The 21,577-nt window shown below is 38.3% G+C and overlaps 1 protein-coding gene across 3 annotated transcripts in view; it reads right to left on the reverse strand.

The window, feature by feature from the left end:
- Positions 1 to 21,577, reverse strand: part of BLNK (B cell linker) — a 101,046-nt gene that overhangs the window by 50,187 nt on the left and 29,282 nt on the right. For all 3 annotated transcript variants that reach the window (XM_062001361.1, XM_062001357.1, XM_062001358.1), the window contains one exon: positions 19,620 to 19,666. In XM_062001361.1, the coding sequence (XP_061857345.1) occupies positions 19,620 to 19,666 (47 nt within the window). The remainder of the gene's footprint in view (positions 1 to 19,619; positions 19,667 to 21,577) is intronic.

Consider the following 21,577-nt stretch of genomic DNA (forward strand, 5'->3'; position numbering starts at 1 on the left):
GTGTGTGACTGCTTAGACTGGTACTGCTGTGGACAAGTTGCTCCCGAGAAAGTCTCCATTGCACAAGGCTTGTTCATGAGATTTTGTGGCATCTGCTGTGGGGCCTGCCCACTGGTTGTACCTCAGCCTGTTTGCTTCTGCCATGCACACATGTGGCCCAACACACAGCCTTGCTTCACTTTAACATCTACAAGCCAAAAAACCCCAAACTGTTTCCTAGTGCTCCAACAGGGCTTGTTTTTACCTGTAGAGCAGTACAAGAAAAGGAGGTAAATACTTGTTCTCTGGCCCTCTGAATTCTTACATCCAGCATATCTCACTTCCTTTTACATCCACTCTTACCATCTGGCACTAGGAATTTTTGTGGGGGAGAAAAGAGTCCTGGCCTAGAATTAGCAGGAGTCACTAATATCAGGGATGTGGCCTAGGCAAGCTCTCTTTGCTCATGCAGAACACGGGAGAAGAATAAATTAACCCCTGCCACCCCAAAAAGCACATAGAGGACCCAGTATCCCACAGGTATCTGAAACCCAAGGCATCTGAGAGAGTGGTTTCTCCCGGCCACCTTGTAATATGCTGTTCTTGAGAAACTAGTGGGAAGTCAAGTGCAGGCAAAATCCTGAAATTAAAAGAAGGAAGCTACCCTCTCTCAAATGTCAAACAAACACAGCCTTTCTAGTTACAGTGAAATTCCTCCTCTTCCCCATTTTAAATGTGTACATGCATCAAAACCATCTGAATGTAAAGAGTGTAGCCTTGCTGAAAATAACCACAGCCTGCTTAGCTCTTTCTGGTCTGCCTCCAAACCAGCCTATCAAGCCGTCTACCCTGGTGTTGAGAAAGCCTGGTTGGGTGCAAGAAGATGGGAAAACCACCATAAAAAAACCTTAAATAGGGCATGCTCTGGGTTGTAAGCCGAAGCCACATCCTGACTCCATAGCGGGATGAGGCTGAGTGATGCAACACCATCTCTCCGTGGCTTCTTCTGCATGATAAGAAATCCTGGAAATGTGTCCCAGGCAGGAGCTGTGGCACACAGGAGAGACAGGCAATCAAGCTGCAGGAAAGAGTGTGAAGCAACCCAGCCAGTGTATAAGTACAGCCTTTTCTCTCCATTGCCATTTCTGGACTTGTAGAATTTCACATGGTTGAAATAAAAATCTGAGCATTGTAAGCTGTGTCATGTAGCATAAAAATTTAGCAATGAGAAGGTGAATTAAGGGAACTACAAATACATTAGTATAAAACATCAATTTACAGTAAATCTTTTTAATGTTTATTTTTAATGCTTTGAGGAGGCAGTGCTGCATCAAAGGATCTCAATGAACTATGCATGACCATTTCAAGAGGAAGCTATTTTTTTACAGATTACATTAATGATGATAGATACAGTCTAGTGTTTTCAGTGTATATAAACCAGCTGAGAAACCTGATTTGAAGTAAGCAATTGACCAAGTTTCAACTTTATTGAGAAGGTGACAATATAAAACTTGCTTTTTCTCTCAGTTATGATACAAAACCCGTTTCTTAACCCCTTCTCAATTAGCAAAATTTTTCTCTGACATTAATAGAAAAGATTGTGCCAATTTTTTTTTCTTAGAAGTACTCAGGAGTCAAGGATACAACTGTTCTTTATAGGAACATAGAATTCTTCAAGTGGATTACACATACAGTCACTGTTGCCAAGCACCTAGTGTAGTTTTTCACTTCAGAGAAATGTGGGGAACCACAAGATGTTGTAGATTTTACTCTTTAAAATACAGTATCATGAGGTTTTGCTTGGCTTCCTTCAGGAAGTCCCAACAAAAGAGCAGCAATGAAAGCTCTCTTTCAGACTCATAATTGCTTCAAAGAGAGTACTAATTCATACACACTATTCATATATTCATAATACTTTTTCATTCTATTTAAATTTGAGTCTGCTGCCTGAGCTGTGACTTCTTGCTAATACTGAAATAGCACTAAAGGTGAGAGCTCCAATCATGGAAGCAGTGTAACGTGAATGTAAACGTATCTGGTCAGTATCAGGACTTTGGCTTGATCAGTCTGTGTTTACATGAAAATCAGTAAATGATTGCCACAGTTCTGTTTTTCCGGGCTGTGGAAGTTCAGTGAAAATAACCCAAATCGATATCACCTACAATTGAACTGGAAAATAGCCCAAACTGATATCATCTGACCAGGAATCTGTAGTCATGTTGCAGGCTTGAATTTTTCCTAAAGGCCAGCTATTTAAAAGTATTTTGTATCTATTTGATTTCTTCTGCTTTCAGAATGTGTGTAGGAAGATGTGCCAACAATATGCTGTGGCGATTATGAGCAGAGGGGAAACAGAGGGTCAACAGTAGACTGTCACATGCTGCCTGGGAGGGTTTTGTACTTGATCATATGGGTCTGAATGCAAATTTATGGGACTTGATACCAGGCCAAAACAGTGTTCAAGCTCTGTTGTTTAAATCTCTGCCAATTTAGATGTAGTTTTGTTTCCCCTTGATTTCTATTTTAGTTGATACACTGCCTGCTCACTGTTCAGTGTCCCATAGCTGGTATTTGGAAACCATGAGTTTATGGAACCTGATTTCTCATGACATTCTCTGTATTTATTACTTACTGATTGCCATAGACAGGTGAAGCTGTTTCATGTATAAAATAATACATCTCTTTTTTTCCCCCAGCATTGCTCTTAGACTCTCATCAACTAGTCTGTTTGAAAGGATTTTTTCCATTTCCAGGATGCATATAAGCTATTTTAAACTAGAAAACATTACTTGTGTGGGAAAAGTTACACGTGGGTATTTAATTGTGTTATAGCAGATGAGAGGAGGTACTTTTCTGTCCCATGCATTTTTAAATAGTACTGATTTTCAGAAGTTTTGGTCTCTTCACTATGGGTAGAACCTCTCAACATGACAGTGTTAATCTTCGAATAATGCCAACACCTCCCCTAAAAATCTTAAGGCTTTAATCTGTTATCACTTTGGATACTAAATGGCTTATTCAAAGTTGTTCATATAGCAGTAGTAGGAGGAGATACATTTGAAAATGCAACTCTAAATTTAACTGAAATGGATTTGGGTTTGTCTTTATGCTCGCTGGAGGAGGCAGGTTGTGTGTAGGCATGTACTATGGGGTAAGCAAAGATGTGAAAACAGTAAATTTAGTAAGATTTTCTTGTGAAGGGACTTCTGAGCAAACTCGTTTTAGCACCTGCAGAGAAAATGTATTTTGTTTCTCTGGGGACAAACCCATCGTGTAAAAACCTGCACTTCTGCTTTTCAGTTTTACTGTCGTCTGTTCCACACGCACACAGAAAATTTACTCCTTCAGACAGAGTAATTATTTCATATTAAACTGAAAATATTGGAGGTCAGATTACCTTGGAGGCAGTGAGCTGTGTTGCAACCAACCGACAGCTATAGTCACTCTGATGCAGCACGCTTGGTTTGCAAATCTTACCTCCTTCCAGCAGTCAAGAGCGACTGCAAAGGAGAGACTCGTAACCAGCCAGCTTTAATCTTGCTCTGATCCTAACCATGGAAGGGAGGATGTAGGGGCATGGGCTTCTTGGCAGACTGGCAAGACACTTTTGTTTCTGACTTTTCTCTGAGGCTTATATATCTTGCTCTCCTTCCTTCTCATCTCTTGCTGCAACCGGACTGAGTCTTAGACAAGTTTGCTTTCCCCTCTGTCCTCCTGTTTAGGGTATAGATTTACCCTGGAGGACACCCAAGAGGCCTTAGTGGGAGTGCTTAGCAAGGTCGACTATATGGCCCTTGCACTAAGAATGAGATTTGCATGGGGCAGGGGAGAATGGGGAAGGAAAAGCCATTTGTGTCCTTCCTTTCTGTGTGTGCCTACTGAGCACCACCCAGAATTCAGACGTAAATAGTGAATGATCTAGATATGTTTGTGTCCCTATTGGCAAAATCGCTGTGTACACCTAAACAGAGAAGAGGTTGCACTGAGTTTTCAACTTTAAAAATGAAAAAGATATCTTAAAATGATGTTATTTTTCTATAGCATTGATGTAGTTTGCACATAGCATAATGCCTTCAGTACCTGGAAAATGATGAAAGCCTAACAGTTAGGGTAGGGGTTTGAAGGGATCTCTGGAGATGACCCAGTCCAACCCCCTGCTAAAGCAGGTTTTTCTTGATCAAGTCACACAGGAACACATCCAGGCAGGTTTGAAAACCTCCAGAGAAGGAGCCTCCACAACCTCCCTGGCCAGCCTGTGCCAGGGCTCCTTCACCCTCACAGGAAAGAAGTTTCACATCATGTACAAGTGGAACTTCCTATGTTCCAGCTGTGCCCATTAGCCCTTGTCCTGTCACTGGGCACTACAGAAAAAAGACTGGCTCCATTTTCTCTACATCTGCCCTTTAGATATTTGTAAAAAATGATAAATTCTGTCCTCAGTCTTTTCTTCTCCAGGCTAAATAGCCATAGATCTCACAGCCTTTCCTCGTAAAAGAGATGTTCCAATCCCCTAATCATCTTTGTAGTCCTCTGCTGGACTCCATCCAGAAGTTCTCTAAAACCACTTTTTAAATCACTCTTTCCTGCACTAGCCTGTAATACATAACTGTTAAGGAAAATGGTTGGTGCATCTCTTCTCTGGCACAATTTGGTAATCTGTACTGTTTCACTGACCATAACAATTGCTATTAAAACATTTTCATGTTCCTGCTTAGGAACAGGAAGAATACATTTGTGTGGAGTCTTATCTGTTTTCCTGTATTTCCATCTTTTTAACATGGCTCTCTTCTGTTTTTTGAATAAGTGCAATTGCCTAACACTATGTTCTTGGAGCAGAAATGTCACCGAACAGAAAAGTTCTGAAAGTCCTTCTCACCTAAAAATATAATAGATTTGAAATACTGCCCTCCAAAAAAAAAAAGACAGTGAAGTGATCAAGGAGATGGGGGACTTTATAAAGTAAATAATTATCTTATTAATTAAAAAAAGTATCAAACTACCATTTGAAATAATAAGATATCATTTTCTGACTAAAGCTATATGGTTGTGAAATGAGATAGTTTCATGGAATACTCTCTTCTTTGGAGAAAAAACACTCAGACTTTTAACTATAGCCGTGAATTTTTTCTGTTGTCTGAGACTGCGAATTTTGTAAATTGTTGCAAAGAATATGTTTACACAATTAGTAACTTTAATTGCATTAAGACTACAAAACTGGAGCAGATGAATAGGATAGATGCACTATATCAGAATGGGTTAATTTTAAAAATATATCATATTTTTAAGTATTTATTGCTCTTATACAGCATTTAAAAGAATTATTTCATACCGTTGTGGTCGTAAGAGCCTGCATCTTTCTACTGTCAGTGTATTTTGAGGAAAAAATTCTACATTTAGTATCAAATGCTGAGTTTCAGAATAACTGTTTCTACTTTTTTGGTCATCTCTTCAGACTTAAAATGGAAAGGGAACTTGTGGAGAAGTGAAAGAAGAAAGAAAAGTTGATAGAAGTCTACATGTAAAGAAACACATATGTGAATTTGAATACTTATGGTATTGAAGTAGCACATAGTAGTCTTATACATAAAATTATCCTTTTTTGGTGATATATTGTTCTAATAGAGAACAAGGAGAAGGTTACTGCATTGAGGAAATTACAATCTAAATATTTTGGGCTTAAAGCAAGTTTCTGAGTTGTAGTTTAGAAATACTATACATAGTCTTAGGATTTTTAATTTCTTAACACCAGTGGATTTTATCAATATCTGCAGCATGGACTTGGATAATTAAACCTTTTCTGTGTTGTAGAGATGTGCCTGGGGTTTTATTATACATTTGAAATTGTCTTCTTTTTTTATTGTAAACATAATGTTGAGTCAGAAATATGTTTAGAAACAATCTGATGAGTGAAGACAAGGCTGCTATGTATTATTTGTAATTTGAAGCAGTTGACAATGTATCTGTTATTGGTATAGCTTTTGCTATAAAATGTTTTTATTAGCAAATAGGAAGACAATAGTGATACAAAAGGATCTTCCAGGGAGAAATTATTGGTTTTTAAGGTATCTCGTCCTTAATGGTTGTGATTTCTTTCAAGCCTAAGCTTTCCTCAGTTAACTTACAGGTCAGTTAACTTACATCATTCTGCTCACAGGAGGAAAGATAAAGACTTCTCAAAGTATTACAAGCAATGATTCTTACTCTTGGTGGAACCAATGCCACCAACACTTTCTTGAATCAAAGTTCACTGTGTACATTTATTTGTTTCAGCATGGTCCCTTGGGCTGTTAAACCAGCTCAGCAAGTGACATACTGTTCATATGCACGTGGAGGCACCCACTCACCACCATGAACTCATTCTGATCTTCCTTAGACATCTGTTACAGGCTAATGTCACAACTATCACATGAATTAGACCTTTGATTTGACCCAGGATTGCTTTACTTTAAGTAAGTCAATATTCAAGAATATTAGAGTGCAAAGAAATGCCATAATAAAGGAACAAAGTTTTGAGTTCAGTGTAGAATAAATTCTAAGCCCTCCCAAGTATCTACTGGAGCTGCACCATGAGACTGTGTTTCAAAATATTCTTGGTAAATTTGTTACAAATGAATGATACTTCAAATCTGTACAGAAATTCAGACTTTCCCAGAAACTGGTGTTCCATCCTGTGGACTCTGCAAGGTACTTGACAATTATAGATCTGTACTGATCTGTTGGTTTTGACTTCATCTGTTTCCAGACCATTTAAATATTTAATCCTGAAGAAATTACTTCCATTATTAATTGTGGATAGCAAAGGATCTGATACTATATGCACTTTGATGATAGTAGAGAAGTTTTGCTGGAAAGACATCATTTTAAGGGCTCTGGCTATATATTTTTTTTCAGTGTTTTTGCCTTTTATTTGTTTGTTTGTTTGTTTTTGAGCTAAAAACCAACAAAGTACCAGTATGATGAAAGTACATCATATGTGTTTAGTACTGCTTTTGGTTAAAAGCTGAAATTGTTGAAATTTTGGTTTGATCTGTAATTTTCAATAAATCCCTGGAAAGTGATTAGCTAGCAAAGAATACCTGTAAGACTATACATGTGAATCACAATTGTATTTCTTTAAAAAGACAAAATAATATCAGGAAATATTTGACTCGATTTTTTTTCATAATGCATTTCAATCTATTTGTGGCTTTTATGTGGACAAAACCCCATATAGTTATGAACAATTTCTTAAACATTATTTGTATCAGTAATAGAAAAGGAATATAGCTAGTAGTTCCTACTGACATTTTAAGTAATATAATAAATCTTTTAATTTCTGTGGTCTTGAACTATAATATCTATTAATTAATGCAATGGCATGGATGCCTTATAGTCACGTCTATTTCTTCAGTATATTATTGCTTGAACCAGAGGAATAAGATATATAGTGACAAAGGTAATTAGTTATATCAGCCAGACCAGGGATTTAGAAAAGGATCTGATTACTTTTATGAAATATGTAGTAACGCAAATTAACTGAAGTGATGGGATATTTTTAGGTTATTGCCTGTATTCTGAGAGCTTTGCAAAATAATAAAAAGCCATGAAACTGGGCAGTGAGGAACTAAATAGAAGAAATGACAGAGCTGTGGTAGCAGGTGTCTGGGGAAACTGAAGTGCCGGAATTGTGAAGAAGAAACTGAGACTTAATGCTCTGTCAAGGATGTCACTGGAGAGTACCTGAAATGTGCAGTGGCAGTGGGTGGAAGTGAATGGAAAACAGGAAAGCTGGTTAAAATACATAAAATATCTCTCTCCACTTCCCCTGCTCTCAATCCCCCTAACATTTAACTATTAGGAACAGAAGGAGACTGTAACACTGAAAAATCAGGCATGGCTTGTGGAAGAATTATAAGAATAAAGCATTTTTTAAAAACAGATCGGGCAATACTTTTCCATTATAATTTTTAACAGCAGTCTCAGCCCAGAACAAGATAGCTGTAGGCAGGGAGATTGAACTGCATCCCTGATCTGGAGAATATCTTTTCATCCCTTTGTTCTCCAGAAGGTTGATAAAATAACCTGTAAGACATGGTCTGAGTAGTCCTAAACTGTAACATGCTGCAGCAAAGCTGCAGGTACTGCTGTCAGCATGGCAAGAGATTGGCTGTAGTCTGGCCTGAAAACCCTGCACCTCTTCTAGAACTCAGAGCATATCTGAATTTTTCTTCTAAGAATTGTAAAAAAGCATCAAGATTTTAAAGTCAAAGCATGTTTATACACTGTGTGGCAAAGCACAGAGCTGGAGCTAGCGACAACTGAGCAGTCTGGAATGAGACATAGCAGAGCTGCTCTTCAAGATGTGCAGCATCCAGTAGTACAGCTTTCCTGTGTCTGGCAGCTGAGCAGCTCCTGTGCTTAGTGCTTGCTCCTCAGTCCCTTAACTGCACCCATTGCAAGTGTACAGATGTGCTGGAGCACTGAAAATTAAAGAAAGCTAGCATGGAGGTTGCCTGTGATTCTTAGTTTCATAAACATGTGCATTTTGATGCTGTCTATATTTAGGTGGTTACAGATGATCTATCCAGAGATCCTCTCTTATGCTCTGAATCATGTGTTGATGAGTGTTTGTGACATCCATCATGTAGATATGCATATGGACCATCATGCGAGTGTCTGTACTGTTATTAGGGTAGTTCTACATTCCTCACACTGATGTTGCTCTTGGAAAGGGAGTTTATGAGGAAGATGCTAGTAAAGAGGTATTTATTTGCATGCCAAATGCAATTTGTGCATTTGTTTGGGGCAAATCTTTGAAACTTATATTTCTGGCAAAGTTATAGTTCTGTGGGTTGCCACCTGTAGCTGTGCAGGCTGTTGGGTTTCAGGTCTTGAATGCTGTTTCACAAAGGGCTGCTGTGGCATTCCTACCAATTGCACTTCATCTTTTGCCAGGCCAGCTGCATTGAACAGCCCCTCCTGAAGCTGGTGACTGGCTGCTGTAGCACCAACTGTCTGGCTGGCAGCTAAAACAAATCCTGCTGCCACAGTCCCTTAACTTGCAGCTCATCTTGTAACATCTCAGCCCTGCTTGTCTAGCTGACTATATTTTAAGCACTGGAGTTTTCATGGCTTAGTATCTTGTCTCAGCCATTTACCTGCACTCATTGCTCAATTCAAGAAAGTCTGAATGAAAGGATTTAATACTTTCCTTCATTATCTTAGAGATATTGTACAGACTACCTGCCATCACAGCATGAACATACGAACTAATGTATGAAGCTCTGTGTGCTTATATGAAAGCAAAAAGAGGTTATGATTTCACTCATTTTCACAGAGGCTACAGTGAGAAAAATGAAATGTGTGTCCTACAGAGACCATAAATATGAGCTGATAACATGCTCTAAATTAAATATTGTATATCTCTCAAAAACTGAGAGGACTCCAGTTTGGAGATTTGGCACAAAATAAGCCAAATCATCTGCTCTGTTTTCTGCCCAGTGTGTACTTCAGCTGGGGCACATGTGGAATTCTGCTGAAATGAGATTACAAGTTAATAGTCCTTCACACTTCATTGCTTGAATGAGCCAGAAGTTATTTTCTTCTGAGTTTTGAGTCACAGGTGCAGCATTTTCTGACTACCAAATATGGTTTGTAAAAGAGAAGAAAGACCAGTGAATTGAAACTGCAACAATCTCTTCTCTGTGGTCTGAGTACAGTCAGGTAATAAAGAAAAGGAAAGCACATCAACTGAAAAAGTGGAGGAAAAAGATCCTGCCCAGACGTACGATGATAGTGAAGAATCGGTTTGTGATTTGGGCAACATCTTCCATTTCTGGTTTTGCTTTTGGCTTTGTGTACACACAAACATAAGCAGGTCATTTGGATCTGTGTCTTAAAACAATTACTTGTTTAATTGGTTTTTGCTCCACAACTTGATTTGCTCCACAACTGATATTTTATTGCTATTTAGGTTGGTCTAGACTACTAACAATGATAAATGTTTCTACTTTCACTAAAACTTAGTGAGATTAAGCTGAGTGTTACAGAACTGGCTCTCCCTACATTTGGACCAACATGTTTTTTTCTAAGAGGCTGATCTACTTCTGCTCTTCAAAGATAGTTAATAGACATTTAGCAATAGTCTGTCACACTGTTATCAAAAAGAGTCTGTGATTTATCTTGCTTAACATCCCTAAAAATAAGCATAGTGTTTTCAATATTAAAGAAGCACTTCTATAATTATGTTGTAACACACCCCTGCCTCCCGTAATGGCATTCTGTAGATGACTAAGCACAGTAGGATGCCATGAAAGCAGGTAGGGCATGGCTGACTAATTCTAAAATTTTCTAGTTTAGTAGTTGTGCTGAACAGGCTCCAGAACAGAGAATAATTGAAAATCATGGAGCTGAAGAAGAGGAGAACACTCTGGATACAGTTATTGGCTTGTATTGAGTTATATATTACATATACAGACATAAGCTAGGTAAGAGTGCAACCTCTATGCCTCTCTTTGTATTTTCCTATCTGGGATAAGGAGGATAAAATGTGCTGTGGAAGATACTCAGATGAGATGAAACTGGTTTCCATTACAGGCATCAAGTATGTTGGGAAGAAAAATTGGGATTTACCCTGATATGTTCATATCCTACAGTTCTTTGGTGACCTCCAGATAATATCAGCTGATATTTCAACTGTTGAGACTGGAACTATTTTCATCAAAAAAGGATGAGAGAAATTACCAAATTATTTTATGTTATTGGAGTTTCTTGATGTAATGTTCATAAAAATGGAAAACCCTTTCCAATTCTGACAATATATCTCTAACCCTGAGGCATTCCCCATCATGGCAGTAGTGATTATTCAGTCTAACAGTGGTATGTGCATAAAGAAAGTCCTCTGTGGTATATTCTTTCAGCCCAGGGCCACACAACCACAAGAACTAAACCATCACCAAGATATTTTTCACTTCAACCACAGCTGCAATACTGCAACATGGTAGCATCTGGACTGCCACCACTGCTATTTGGAATGTGGTAAGACTCCAGCAAATATCTGGGTATCAGGGCTTGATCAGATTTTGTGTATTTTTGTATATTTTCAGCTTTTGAGAGGACTGTAGTGCTACTATTTGTGGTATATTTTTCAAAGATCAAATGCTGTTTTCTTTAAAATTTACTAGTAACTTCCAGGGATTCAGCATACAGGTGTCTTGTTTTCTCCCTATAAACTCTACAAATGATGTTTCTAGCTACACCTTTGTTTTAGTTAACAAAGATGGGCTTGTAATCATGGGGTTATTTCCTATCAACTTTACTTAGTATCCTGATACAACTGCTGTTGAAGAAATTGTTTTGTGAGAAAGGCCACTGAAGCAGGGGCTTTTTAGACATTGTGTTTGCTTAAAATATCCTTCATTTAATATTTTAATATATTTTAAAATGGAAATATTTTCATTTAATATTTTAATATTTTAAAATTTTTGGGATGCATCCTAGAGTGCTGAGGGAGCTGGCTGATGGGGTTGCTAAGCCTCTCTCCATCATTTTCAAACAATCATGAAGGACAGGTGAGGTGCCTGAGGACTGGAGAAGGTCAATGTCACTCTAGTCTTCAAAAAGGGCAGGAAGGATGACCCAGGAAACTCCAGGCCAGTCAGCCTCACCTCCATCCCTGGAAAGGTGATGGAACAACTCATCCTGAATGTTATCAATAAACATATGAAGGAAAAGGTGGTTATCAGGGGGAGTCAACATGGTTTCACCAAGGGGAAATCCTGTTTGACCAACCTGATAGCCTTCTATGAGGGCATAACCAGTGGGCTAGATGAGGGGAGAGCAACGAATGTCATCTACCTTGACTTCAGCAAGGCTTTTGACACTGTCTCCCATAACATCCTCATGAGAAAGCTCCGGCAGTGTGGCTTGGATGAGTGGACGGTGAGGTGGATCAAGAACTGGCTGAATGACAGAGCCCAGAGGGTGGTGATCAATGGCATAGAATTGAGTTGGAGCCCTTTGGCTGGTGGAGTTCCACAAGGATGGGTTCTGGGGCCAGTCTTGTTCAACATCTTCATCAACAAGCTGGATGAGGTGACAGAGTGTACCCTCAGCAAGTTCACTGATGACACCAAACTGTGAGGACTGGCTGATTCCCCAGAAGGCTGTGCTGCTGTTGAGCAAGATCTCAACTGGCTTGAGAGTTGGGCAGAGAGGAACCTCATGAGGTTCAACAAGGACAAATACAGAATCCTCTACCTGGGGAGGAAAAACCCCATGCATCAATACAGGCTGGGGATTGACCTACTGTAGAGCAGCTCTGCAGAGAGAGACCTGGGAGTCCTGATTGATAATAAACTAAATATGAGCCAGCAATGTGCCCTCGTGGCCAAGAAGGCCAATGGCATCCTGGGATGCATCAAGAAGAGTGTGGCCAGAAGGTGGAGGAAGGTTCTTAGCCTCTACTCTGCCCTGATGAGGCTTCATCTGGAATCATGTGTCCAGTTCTGCGCTCCTCAGCTCTGAGGGAACTTCTGGAAAGAGTCCAGCGCAAGGCCACCAAGATGATCAGCAAACTGGAGCATCTTCCTTATTAGGAAGGCCTGCAGGAACTGGGGCTGTTTAGCCTAGAGAAGAGGAGACTGAAGGGGAATCTCATTAATATTTATACGTATCTAAATGGTGGATGTCAGGAAGTTGGGACATCTCTTTTTTCGATGGTATCTAGCAACAGGACAAGGGATAATGGGATGAAGTTGGAAAGTGAAAAGTTCCATTTAAACATGAGAAAAAACTATTTTACTGTGAGGGTGATGGAGCAGTGGCACAGGCTGCCCAGAGAGGTTGTGGAGTCTCCTTCCTTGGAGGTCTTCAAGACCCACCTGGATGCGTTCCTGTGTGACCTGATCCAGGTGGATGTGCTTCTGCAGGAGGGTTGGACTAGATGATCTCTAAAGGTCCCTTCCAACCACTACCATTCTATGATTCTGTGAATCTATGATTCTATGAAGGGATACCACAAGACAAGTAAGGCTGTTGCCTAAGTATTGCATTTCTGAGTTTGGCTTAATCGTGAACTATAAGCAGATGGTGGGCTGACAGGAGATGAGCTGCTCATAATCTAAAACCCATACTGCACAGGAGGTGCATATACGTGATATACATTGCTCTTCAGCGGAAGATATTGCTAGCTTGAATGGCATCTGTATCATCCCATCTGGAACATAAATAATGTAATTCCACCTTGGATCTCCATGTCAAGTTTAGGGGGATTGCTTGAAAACGTCTTCTGTGTGGTTGAAGCTGTAGGAAAATGGGATGTATGGAAGTAGTTTCTCCCTTCCTTATACAATTTCCTTTATGCTTTTTTTTTGGATGTAAAACAGGCATAAAATACAAATTCACTGTTTATATATAGGAAAATATTAAATGTCATTGGACTTAAGTAGTGGACATATTTTGCCAATATCATAAATTTTTGGCAAATCTCAAAAATATGGCAGAGCTTGGTTAGAAGATGGGATTTTATTTCCTTAGTACTAAGGAAAATGCTCAGTTATAGAGTCATGGAATATGCCTGTCTGTGTTCACCTGACTAGGTGCTTCTTTTGACATAGGCTGAGATGCCAAATGTGTTATGATTAAACCACGATGTCAGGTTCAAATCTATGCAGTATATTGTGATGCCATGAAGCCTGTAATGCTGTGATTTTTCAATTCTTTCAATTGTTAAGCTTTGGCAAAACACTTTAAAAATTATTTCAGAATGGCAATTTTGCCTTTCTTTAGATTCAGGATAGTATGGTGAACAGCCTAGTTACAGGAGCAGAAGTGACTTTCAGAGAAAAACTTTGAACACGATATGCTTCTGAGCTGTGAGATGGTCTTCCCTTCTCAAGTAAGTGGTGTAATTGCAGAAGTCTGTTTGCTTATGATGTGAGTGTCTGTTGCCCCCTTTCTGTTGCAGGAGTGTAGTATTCTCTGCTACAAAAAAAGGAGGCAAGATGGTTTTTCTTTGCTGAGCAAGCGTTTCCTATATCCTCTTTTGAACAGCAGAATATCCGGAATTATTTCTAATCAGCAGGCAGTGGCTGCCTCTGTAAATATTTGATGTCTGAGTAGACTTGTCGTGGCCCTTCTATCTTAAAAATGAGTATATAATATATTGTCATGGTTTTGCGGGGAGCTGCTTTTGCTTGGTAACAGGGGGAGGTGGCTGCGGTGGTGGCACTGCTTATGAGAGGAGGAGGTAATGACACTGGGCTCAGGGCTCTGAGCCTGGGGAGAGAGAAGGGGTGGAGGAAGGTGATCTTAAAGAGCCGGTTGCACTTCCATCATTTGCCCTGCTCTGTATTATTTTTCTGTTGGATATTTCTGTTTGTTATGTTTTTATTTGAGGTGGATTAAATTAAGTTTCGTTTTCTTTCCCAAGCTGAGTAGCCTGGTCTGTTTTTTCTGGGACCATAAGCAGTAGTTAAGCCCTCCCTGTCCTTCAAAGTCTGTGGTACTTAAGTCTAATCGTGGTCTTTTGTCCCTAGATGGGCCTAAACTGTGACATATATAAATATATGATTTAAACTCAAATTCAGATACTTAATTTTTTTCCTCAAAGTTTATATGGCTACCAAAGAATTGTCCTGTAGTATGTAGTATGAAACTAGAGTGGTTATCTGCTGGTAACCTCTTTCGGTCTCATTTAGATCCAATTTTTATTGGGATATCACTGTCTGAAGATGTGTGTTCTGAATTTGCAACCCCAGCCTTTTTCAGTTTTGGGAATAACTGAGGATTTTTAAAGTGGTATTTAAGACACATCAAAAACTAAGGAAAGCAAGGAACTAAATCTACATATTTAGAGATAAAATATTCAACCTGAGTCAGCAATGGTATTTAAAGGATATAGGATAATTAAAAATCCATTATGGTATATCCCAAGGACAATGGAAAAAGTTTCCTGTTTGCTAAGTGTCAGGATCGAAGTCATCTTCCACCTTTATTTTTCAGAGTGGAGAAAGTCAAAATGCAGATTGTCATGAGATTTCTGTACCACTGCACCTTGCTTAAAGAGACATTAAATGCTCTTTGTCTTTATTATTTCTTAAGGAAACAGTCTAATCTTAATAAAAATTGAAATAAAAATATAAGTACAAGGAAACAAAACATTTCAAAATGTAACTGAAAGTATCATATTACACACCCTACATCTATTAACTAAGAATAAATTTAATGATTCCTATGTACTCCCTCCTCCAAACAGCCTTAGAGAATTCACGTGTGAAATCTGAATGTCACTGTAGTCTGTTGGAAGTCCAATGATTTATTTCTTGACTTCTGTTTTATTTTATTCTTAATTTTAACTATTGTCCTGATGTTTATGACTTCATTTTTTCCTATCTTTTTAATGAGAAGTAAAAATTTAACTAAAGAAAATGCATTATGTGTGTGTTTGAGATGATTCTTGCTAGAAGTATGGACAATGAATTAAAACGCACTGAAGTGTCTGGCTAAATTGTTGAGAAAAAAGTAAGTGTAAATCTTTATCATGAGTAGGCTAGAATTAATTTTGCAGAGGCCTGGTTGCCCTTTGAACCATCATCCTCTTTTGTTGCCTGCAAGCCTGACATGGCCTCTGCCAGCACAGAGGTCTGTCTGGCAGCTGCAGCAATGGCTGTATTGGCTACTGCTTGGCCAGTAATCCCCACAATATTCAATTATCCCCAGTTCACGTAACTCCCATGGCCCTGTGGCATCACAGCTGGTGAATGGGACTTTGCAAAGCAAGTTAAAACTTTCACCTGCAGTGCTGTTGTACAGTTTTCCTTACTATTTTAATTAAAGACATCAGAATTAGTGGTGCTTTTCCATTGAAGTGCCACTGTAAGGTAGGAAAATACTATTACTTCCACAGTGCAGGTGGAAAAGGAAGCAGGGAGTGCTAAAATAATTTAGCTGAGTTTCCTCAGGCAGAGCAAGGTCTCAAATCTACATTTATGAAGTCCAGGTTTAGTGATTATTGGACGCCATCACTCCAAAGCATTTTGCCTTACTAACTCTCTTAGTCCGTTAAAGGAGGTACAGGCCTTTCCACCTGGTGCATTGAGAACTTGTCCATGAATTTATATGTTGATAGCTGTGAAAAAGATGAAAAGTGAATTTTCCACATTAGGTTGTTTACCTTCCTTAGTGAAGACATAAAAGCAAAAATGTGAATGGATGAGGGAGGATGAAAGATGAGTTAATAGGTAATGTTTGTAGTTCTTGCAGTTTGAATTATGCAAGTGCAGACCTTTCAAGTGGAACATCTCAGCATTACAAATGTACATTCTTGATACATAATGTCTTTCACAATTGAGAATTTATTCATGTCTCAAGAAAAGACATCTCCTTTGCTTGGAAGGCAAAAATTTCATTCCAGAGTTATTAAAAATTATGAACAAATGAAAAAACAAGTTAGAAACTAATCTAGAAACTGACCTTAATTACAGAACACTTGATTTATGAAGGCCATTTTTTCTGCATACTATAAATTCCTGTTAAAATGAACTATTAACATTTTTCACAGCAGGTAGGTGTTTATTTCAAGAAAATGAGATCAAATGCTGCCCCTACCATAATTAAATAAGCCTTGTAATTATGTGTTCCTTATCACAGCTCACATTATCCAGGACCTTCTGTAACTGCATGTTGTTATATACAAATAGTAAACTCATGACTTGACAACCCATACCTGATTTGCAGGTGAAAATTTCTCACTTACTTGGCAATCTGACAGCCAGAACAAGCTTCTAAATTTGCACATGTGATAGAGAGCACTGATTCTGTGGTGGAAGATTTTGGAAACTATCCCCAGAGCTCATAAATTGAGAGCAAAATTTATTTTGAGTTAGATTTGGGATGAATTTCTAATCACATTAGCTATAAAGAGGTCCTTTAATTTCATGGTCCCTGGTAAAGTGAAACTTGAGTAAGCTGAAAGCATTGTGAAACAACTTCTGTATAAACATCTGACACTGTAAGTCTTGGACTAGCTACACTAAGGTGATTGAGCTGTAATTACATTTCTTTCTCAAGATGTGCTTCCAAATTATGTATGTTTATAAGTGAGTGTTTTTCTGTGAAAATTATAGTATGTTTATTATATATGGTATATAGTGGTTTAGAAATTTCTGATCAGTCATTTCTGCACTGCTGACATAGTTGGAGCATCTGCACTGCTGATATTAGAGCATCTTTACTTATGAGGAAAGGCTGTGGGAATTGGAGCTGTTCAGCCTAGAGGAGAGGAGACTAAAGGGGTTCTCATTAATATTTACAAATATCTAAATGGTGGATGTCAGGAGGTTGGGGCATCACTTTTTTCTGTTATATCCTGTGACAGGATAAAGGGTAACGGAAAGAAGCTGGAACACAGAAAGATCCATTTAAACATAAGGAAAAACTATTGCACTGTTCAAGTGAGTGAGCCCTGGCACAGGCTGCCCAGGGAAGGTGAGGAGCCTCTTGCTCTGGAGGTTTTCAAAACCTGCCTGGACACGTTCCTGTGTGACCTGATCTAGGTGGATCTGCTTCTGCAGGGGGGTTGGACTAGATGATATCTAAAGGTCTCTTCTGACCCCTACCATTCTGTGATTCTGTGATTATGAGTTATAGCTTATATGTCAGTTTTGCTGGATATGGTTATAAATACCAATCTTATTTGTACTGCTTATTAAAATGTTAAGAGAGCAAGACAGCATGTTAAGAAAGTGTCTATGTTCCAGTGTTCTGAGGTATCAATGATATGAGTTTGATTTTGATATCAGCATCCTCCTAAAGGCTGCTGAAAGCAACACCTCTCCTGTTATGGTTTTGGGAAGTAAAGAAGGAAATCTTTCAGTATTGCATTTCAGGGATAGGACAGAACACTGGTAAAGATTGCACCTTGATAATTTCACTGCTAAATTCAGTAGCTTCTCTGAAGCAATCTAGCAACCTTTGACTTTAAGTGTTGATGAGATCTAGCTTACAACAGACTGTCATTCGGCTGTCAAAGCCAATACTAATTCACAGAATATAAGAAGACAGTTTATGAAAAGTGTAGTGCAAATAAAAGTTTATTTCAGAGTATCAAGGCAGAATTACTATCATAAAGTCTTACCAGATAAAATATTTTGGTTTTTTTACCCTTATAACTTTTTTTCCCTTAGAGAATAGCTATAGTACTGACAGAGGGAGAAGAGCCTTCCATTGAGTTAGTGGAGGTTTTTGGTGCAGAAGTCAGGGAAGCACACTCATGCATGACAGCAGATTGCTCCTGGTACACCTGTGATGAGACTTCCTAGCAGAATGTGGAATAACTGTGTGTTTTACTTCATAGAGCATTTATAGCTCTCTAAACTCAAAGTATTTCGTATGGAAAAGCAGAATATCAAGTGTACTGGTGAGAAAGTAGAATGGGAAAGTCAAAGAGCTTTTGATGGTGGGATGTCAGGGACTCTAGGTTCTGTCTAATGATGCTCCATGAAGAAACAGGCAGGGATCTGAAGCACTGCTGTTGCCAGGAGAAACACAGGATTTTGGTCTCACTTTTTCTCACAATCACTATTTCTCTCTTTATCTATCCTTAGTGTTTTGGTCCCTCAGGGATTACTTGCTGTATGAACAGACTTGAATAGGCCTTTTCACCTGGCTGAGGTAGATCAGTGTAGAGCTTTTCCAGTCAAAATATGCAAACTGAGTGCTAGAAACTCAGGCAACATTTGCAATAGCATGTAGTAGGGTTTTAGATTGAAAGGTGCTGCTAGGGACATGAAATCCACACTCTGCCTTCCAGGAGTTTTATTACTTGGGACTTGATCTACTCTGGTATTTTATATTTGACAAGAGAATTCATAGTACAAAACAGCTTTGTCATTTCAATGTATGATTTGAATCCAAAGCCTGAATGCCCACAATAGTAGAAGTGCAACTCTTGGTGTCAGTCAGTTGAGAACATTGCTGTTTGCCCCAATATTGTAGTAAATCAAATGTGTATATAGCACAGAAACAGAGGTCATACTCTTGGTTAACTTTACATTCATGCTTTCTATATTTTTTTCTCAAAATGATGTCCCATTTGCAAGAAAACCCTTTGATATTTTCCTTACTCATCTAGTTAATTATTGAAACAAATCCAGAAGAATATTAACTTCTAAATGAACTTGGTTTGTCACACATTGCATGAAGACATTTCCTAACCATTATTCTTGATTTGCTTATTTACTATTTTGTTTAAATTACTTTCAATATAGTACTTTGTTAATCGGATCACTGAAATTGATCCCTGAGCAGCAGATGAACCTATATTGAAAATTTGTCCTCATACAGTGTACAAGTAAAGAGCATTTGTATTCTGGAAGAAGTTGAACTTGTACTTTTCCTAATATTAAGGTTGTCTTTGTTCTGAGGAACAATATCAACCAGCAACTGATAGAAACTTCTCTGTCAGCTGATGGGAATCACAGTTCTTGTAAACATTGCAGGGCCCTAATCTTAAGGAAGTTCCACACCCATCAATTAATGCCCTTCACATGAGCAGGAGGTTTCAGTTGTCTTTTTAAAAAAATTTATTAACAGAGAAACTATCAGAGTACAATAGAGTATTAGCCATTTAATGGAGAAGCAGAAAATAAAGAGAAACTTACGGCTGGTGCATTATTTTGAATCGGCTCAGCTCATAATCTGATATATTCTGAAAAGAGAGAAAACAGGTTTTGTCTTTTAATCTAGACCAATCCATTAGTGAATTTATGATATTGAAATAATTGAAATTATACTGAAATAATGTTGAAATAAGAAATAATTTTTTTGTTCTGTAGCTACATGGTTGTCTGATTTTAGTTAATGCTTAACTTTTTATTACTGACCTGTTGTAACATTTCTGGAAAGCTGGTAGCATGCACTACCGGCTTTTAACTGGGCATGCAGCAGATTAAATTATGCTGGTTAATGAATCATTCAAAGAAGTGATAAGCAAGACTATTGACTCCCAGTTTACTCTGTCCTAGTGCTAGAGTTCTGCATGACTCCTCAACCAGTGAAAAACTGGGAATGAAGAAGAAATAGAATTTGTAGTGTGCGACCTTGGCACACACAGTGCCCATTCTGGTGCTGCACAAACGAATTCAGGAAACAGCTAAATAATTTCAAGAGTTTCTGTAGCTCCATATACCTTTCACCTTAACATGTTAAAGAGTTTATACACTGTACTAAAGCAGCAGAGGTACTTCTGATGTTCAAGCTAGCACGTAGCTTGCAGCCTAACCTCTTAAGTCAGATTTTTAAGCAAATCTAAATTAAATATATTTTTTTAATGTATGAATTTTCCTTTAGTGCAAAAATTTCCAGTCAAATCTCTGTATTGTACCCAGGATTGCATGGTTTCTGTCCAGAACCCTGCTAATGCTAAAATGCCCTTTATCTCAGCATAGATTTCAACAGGGGATAGTCAGGCTGAGAACATGTTCATTTAATTGATGCCATTCTAACCCTCCTTTCTGTTTTTGTGTTAGGAGAGGAAATTAGTTTCCTAAGACTTCCTAGGCACACCTATAATAGAGGTGAAATCTCCAAATGGGTACTCTCCAATAACTTCACTGTAATATGATATGTGTCCAGTTTTGTTTTTCCAAGTATCACCTCAGCCTTCAGTCCCATTCTAAACTTTTGCATTTTCTCTCATCTTCTCATCAGCACGATAGATGAGTTTGTATCAGATATACAAAATGAGACACTAATAACAAGTGTATGAAACAAGATCAAGTGGAGAATATGGAAGATCTCAGAAAAAACATACTTCTTCAGTCTGTATTTAAATTCAAGTGAATGTCTGCATTTCTTTGATATATTTGTTGTGAAAATACGCCATTTCAGACACTAGAGAAGCCCTTACATTTAATATTTAGCCTGCGATTATACTGTAACAAAAAGCAGCTGCATGTAGTGCAAATGGTAATAAGCAGATGATGTAGCAGATCAAGAAATCACTAAATTCCCGAGGAAATTTTAAGCTATATTGAGTTGTCTGATTGGCATGCAGGCCATCTGGGCTCATTCAAGCTTCCTCAGCTGTAATGATGACTCACCAAATTGCCTCTGCAGATCAATGATCAGCAATATTAGGGCCATTTCCTCCACTGTTATTTCACCTTCTAAATAAAAGTAGAAATGAGGTATGTTTTTTGTTGTGAAGAGTTGATTCTTGTTCTTTTCCTTTTTCTTTACAAGATAGAATATTTAAACTTTTACTTGTGTAAATTAAGATTATTTAGGTATAGTTGCTTGGTAATTTTAGTCAAATAGTTTGTGTACATCTCTCTGTTCTTCCAAGCTGCTGTTTGTTTGAATATGTTGCTCACATGATACTCTGTAAGTAGCCATTTCCACACAGGCAAGCACTGTGTGTGTGGTCAGATCAAACTCTTTCTTTAGTGACTGAGCCTGGTAGAGGAGGAAAATGTACATCTAAGTGCTTCCTATACTGGAAAATGTTATATAGAGAGAGTTTTAACTTGTGGGGGTTTTTTTTTTTTTTGGGTTTTTTTTTGTTTTTAGTATGAGACAGTGTTCAATAACTGTCTTATGCTACGAGCCTCCCTTCAGT

The sequence above is a fragment of the Colius striatus genome, chromosome 8 (assembly GCF_028858725.1).
Source record: "Colius striatus isolate bColStr4 chromosome 8, bColStr4.1.hap1, whole genome shotgun sequence".
NCBI classification, from domain to species: domain Eukaryota; kingdom Metazoa; phylum Chordata; class Aves; order Coliiformes; family Coliidae; genus Colius; species Colius striatus.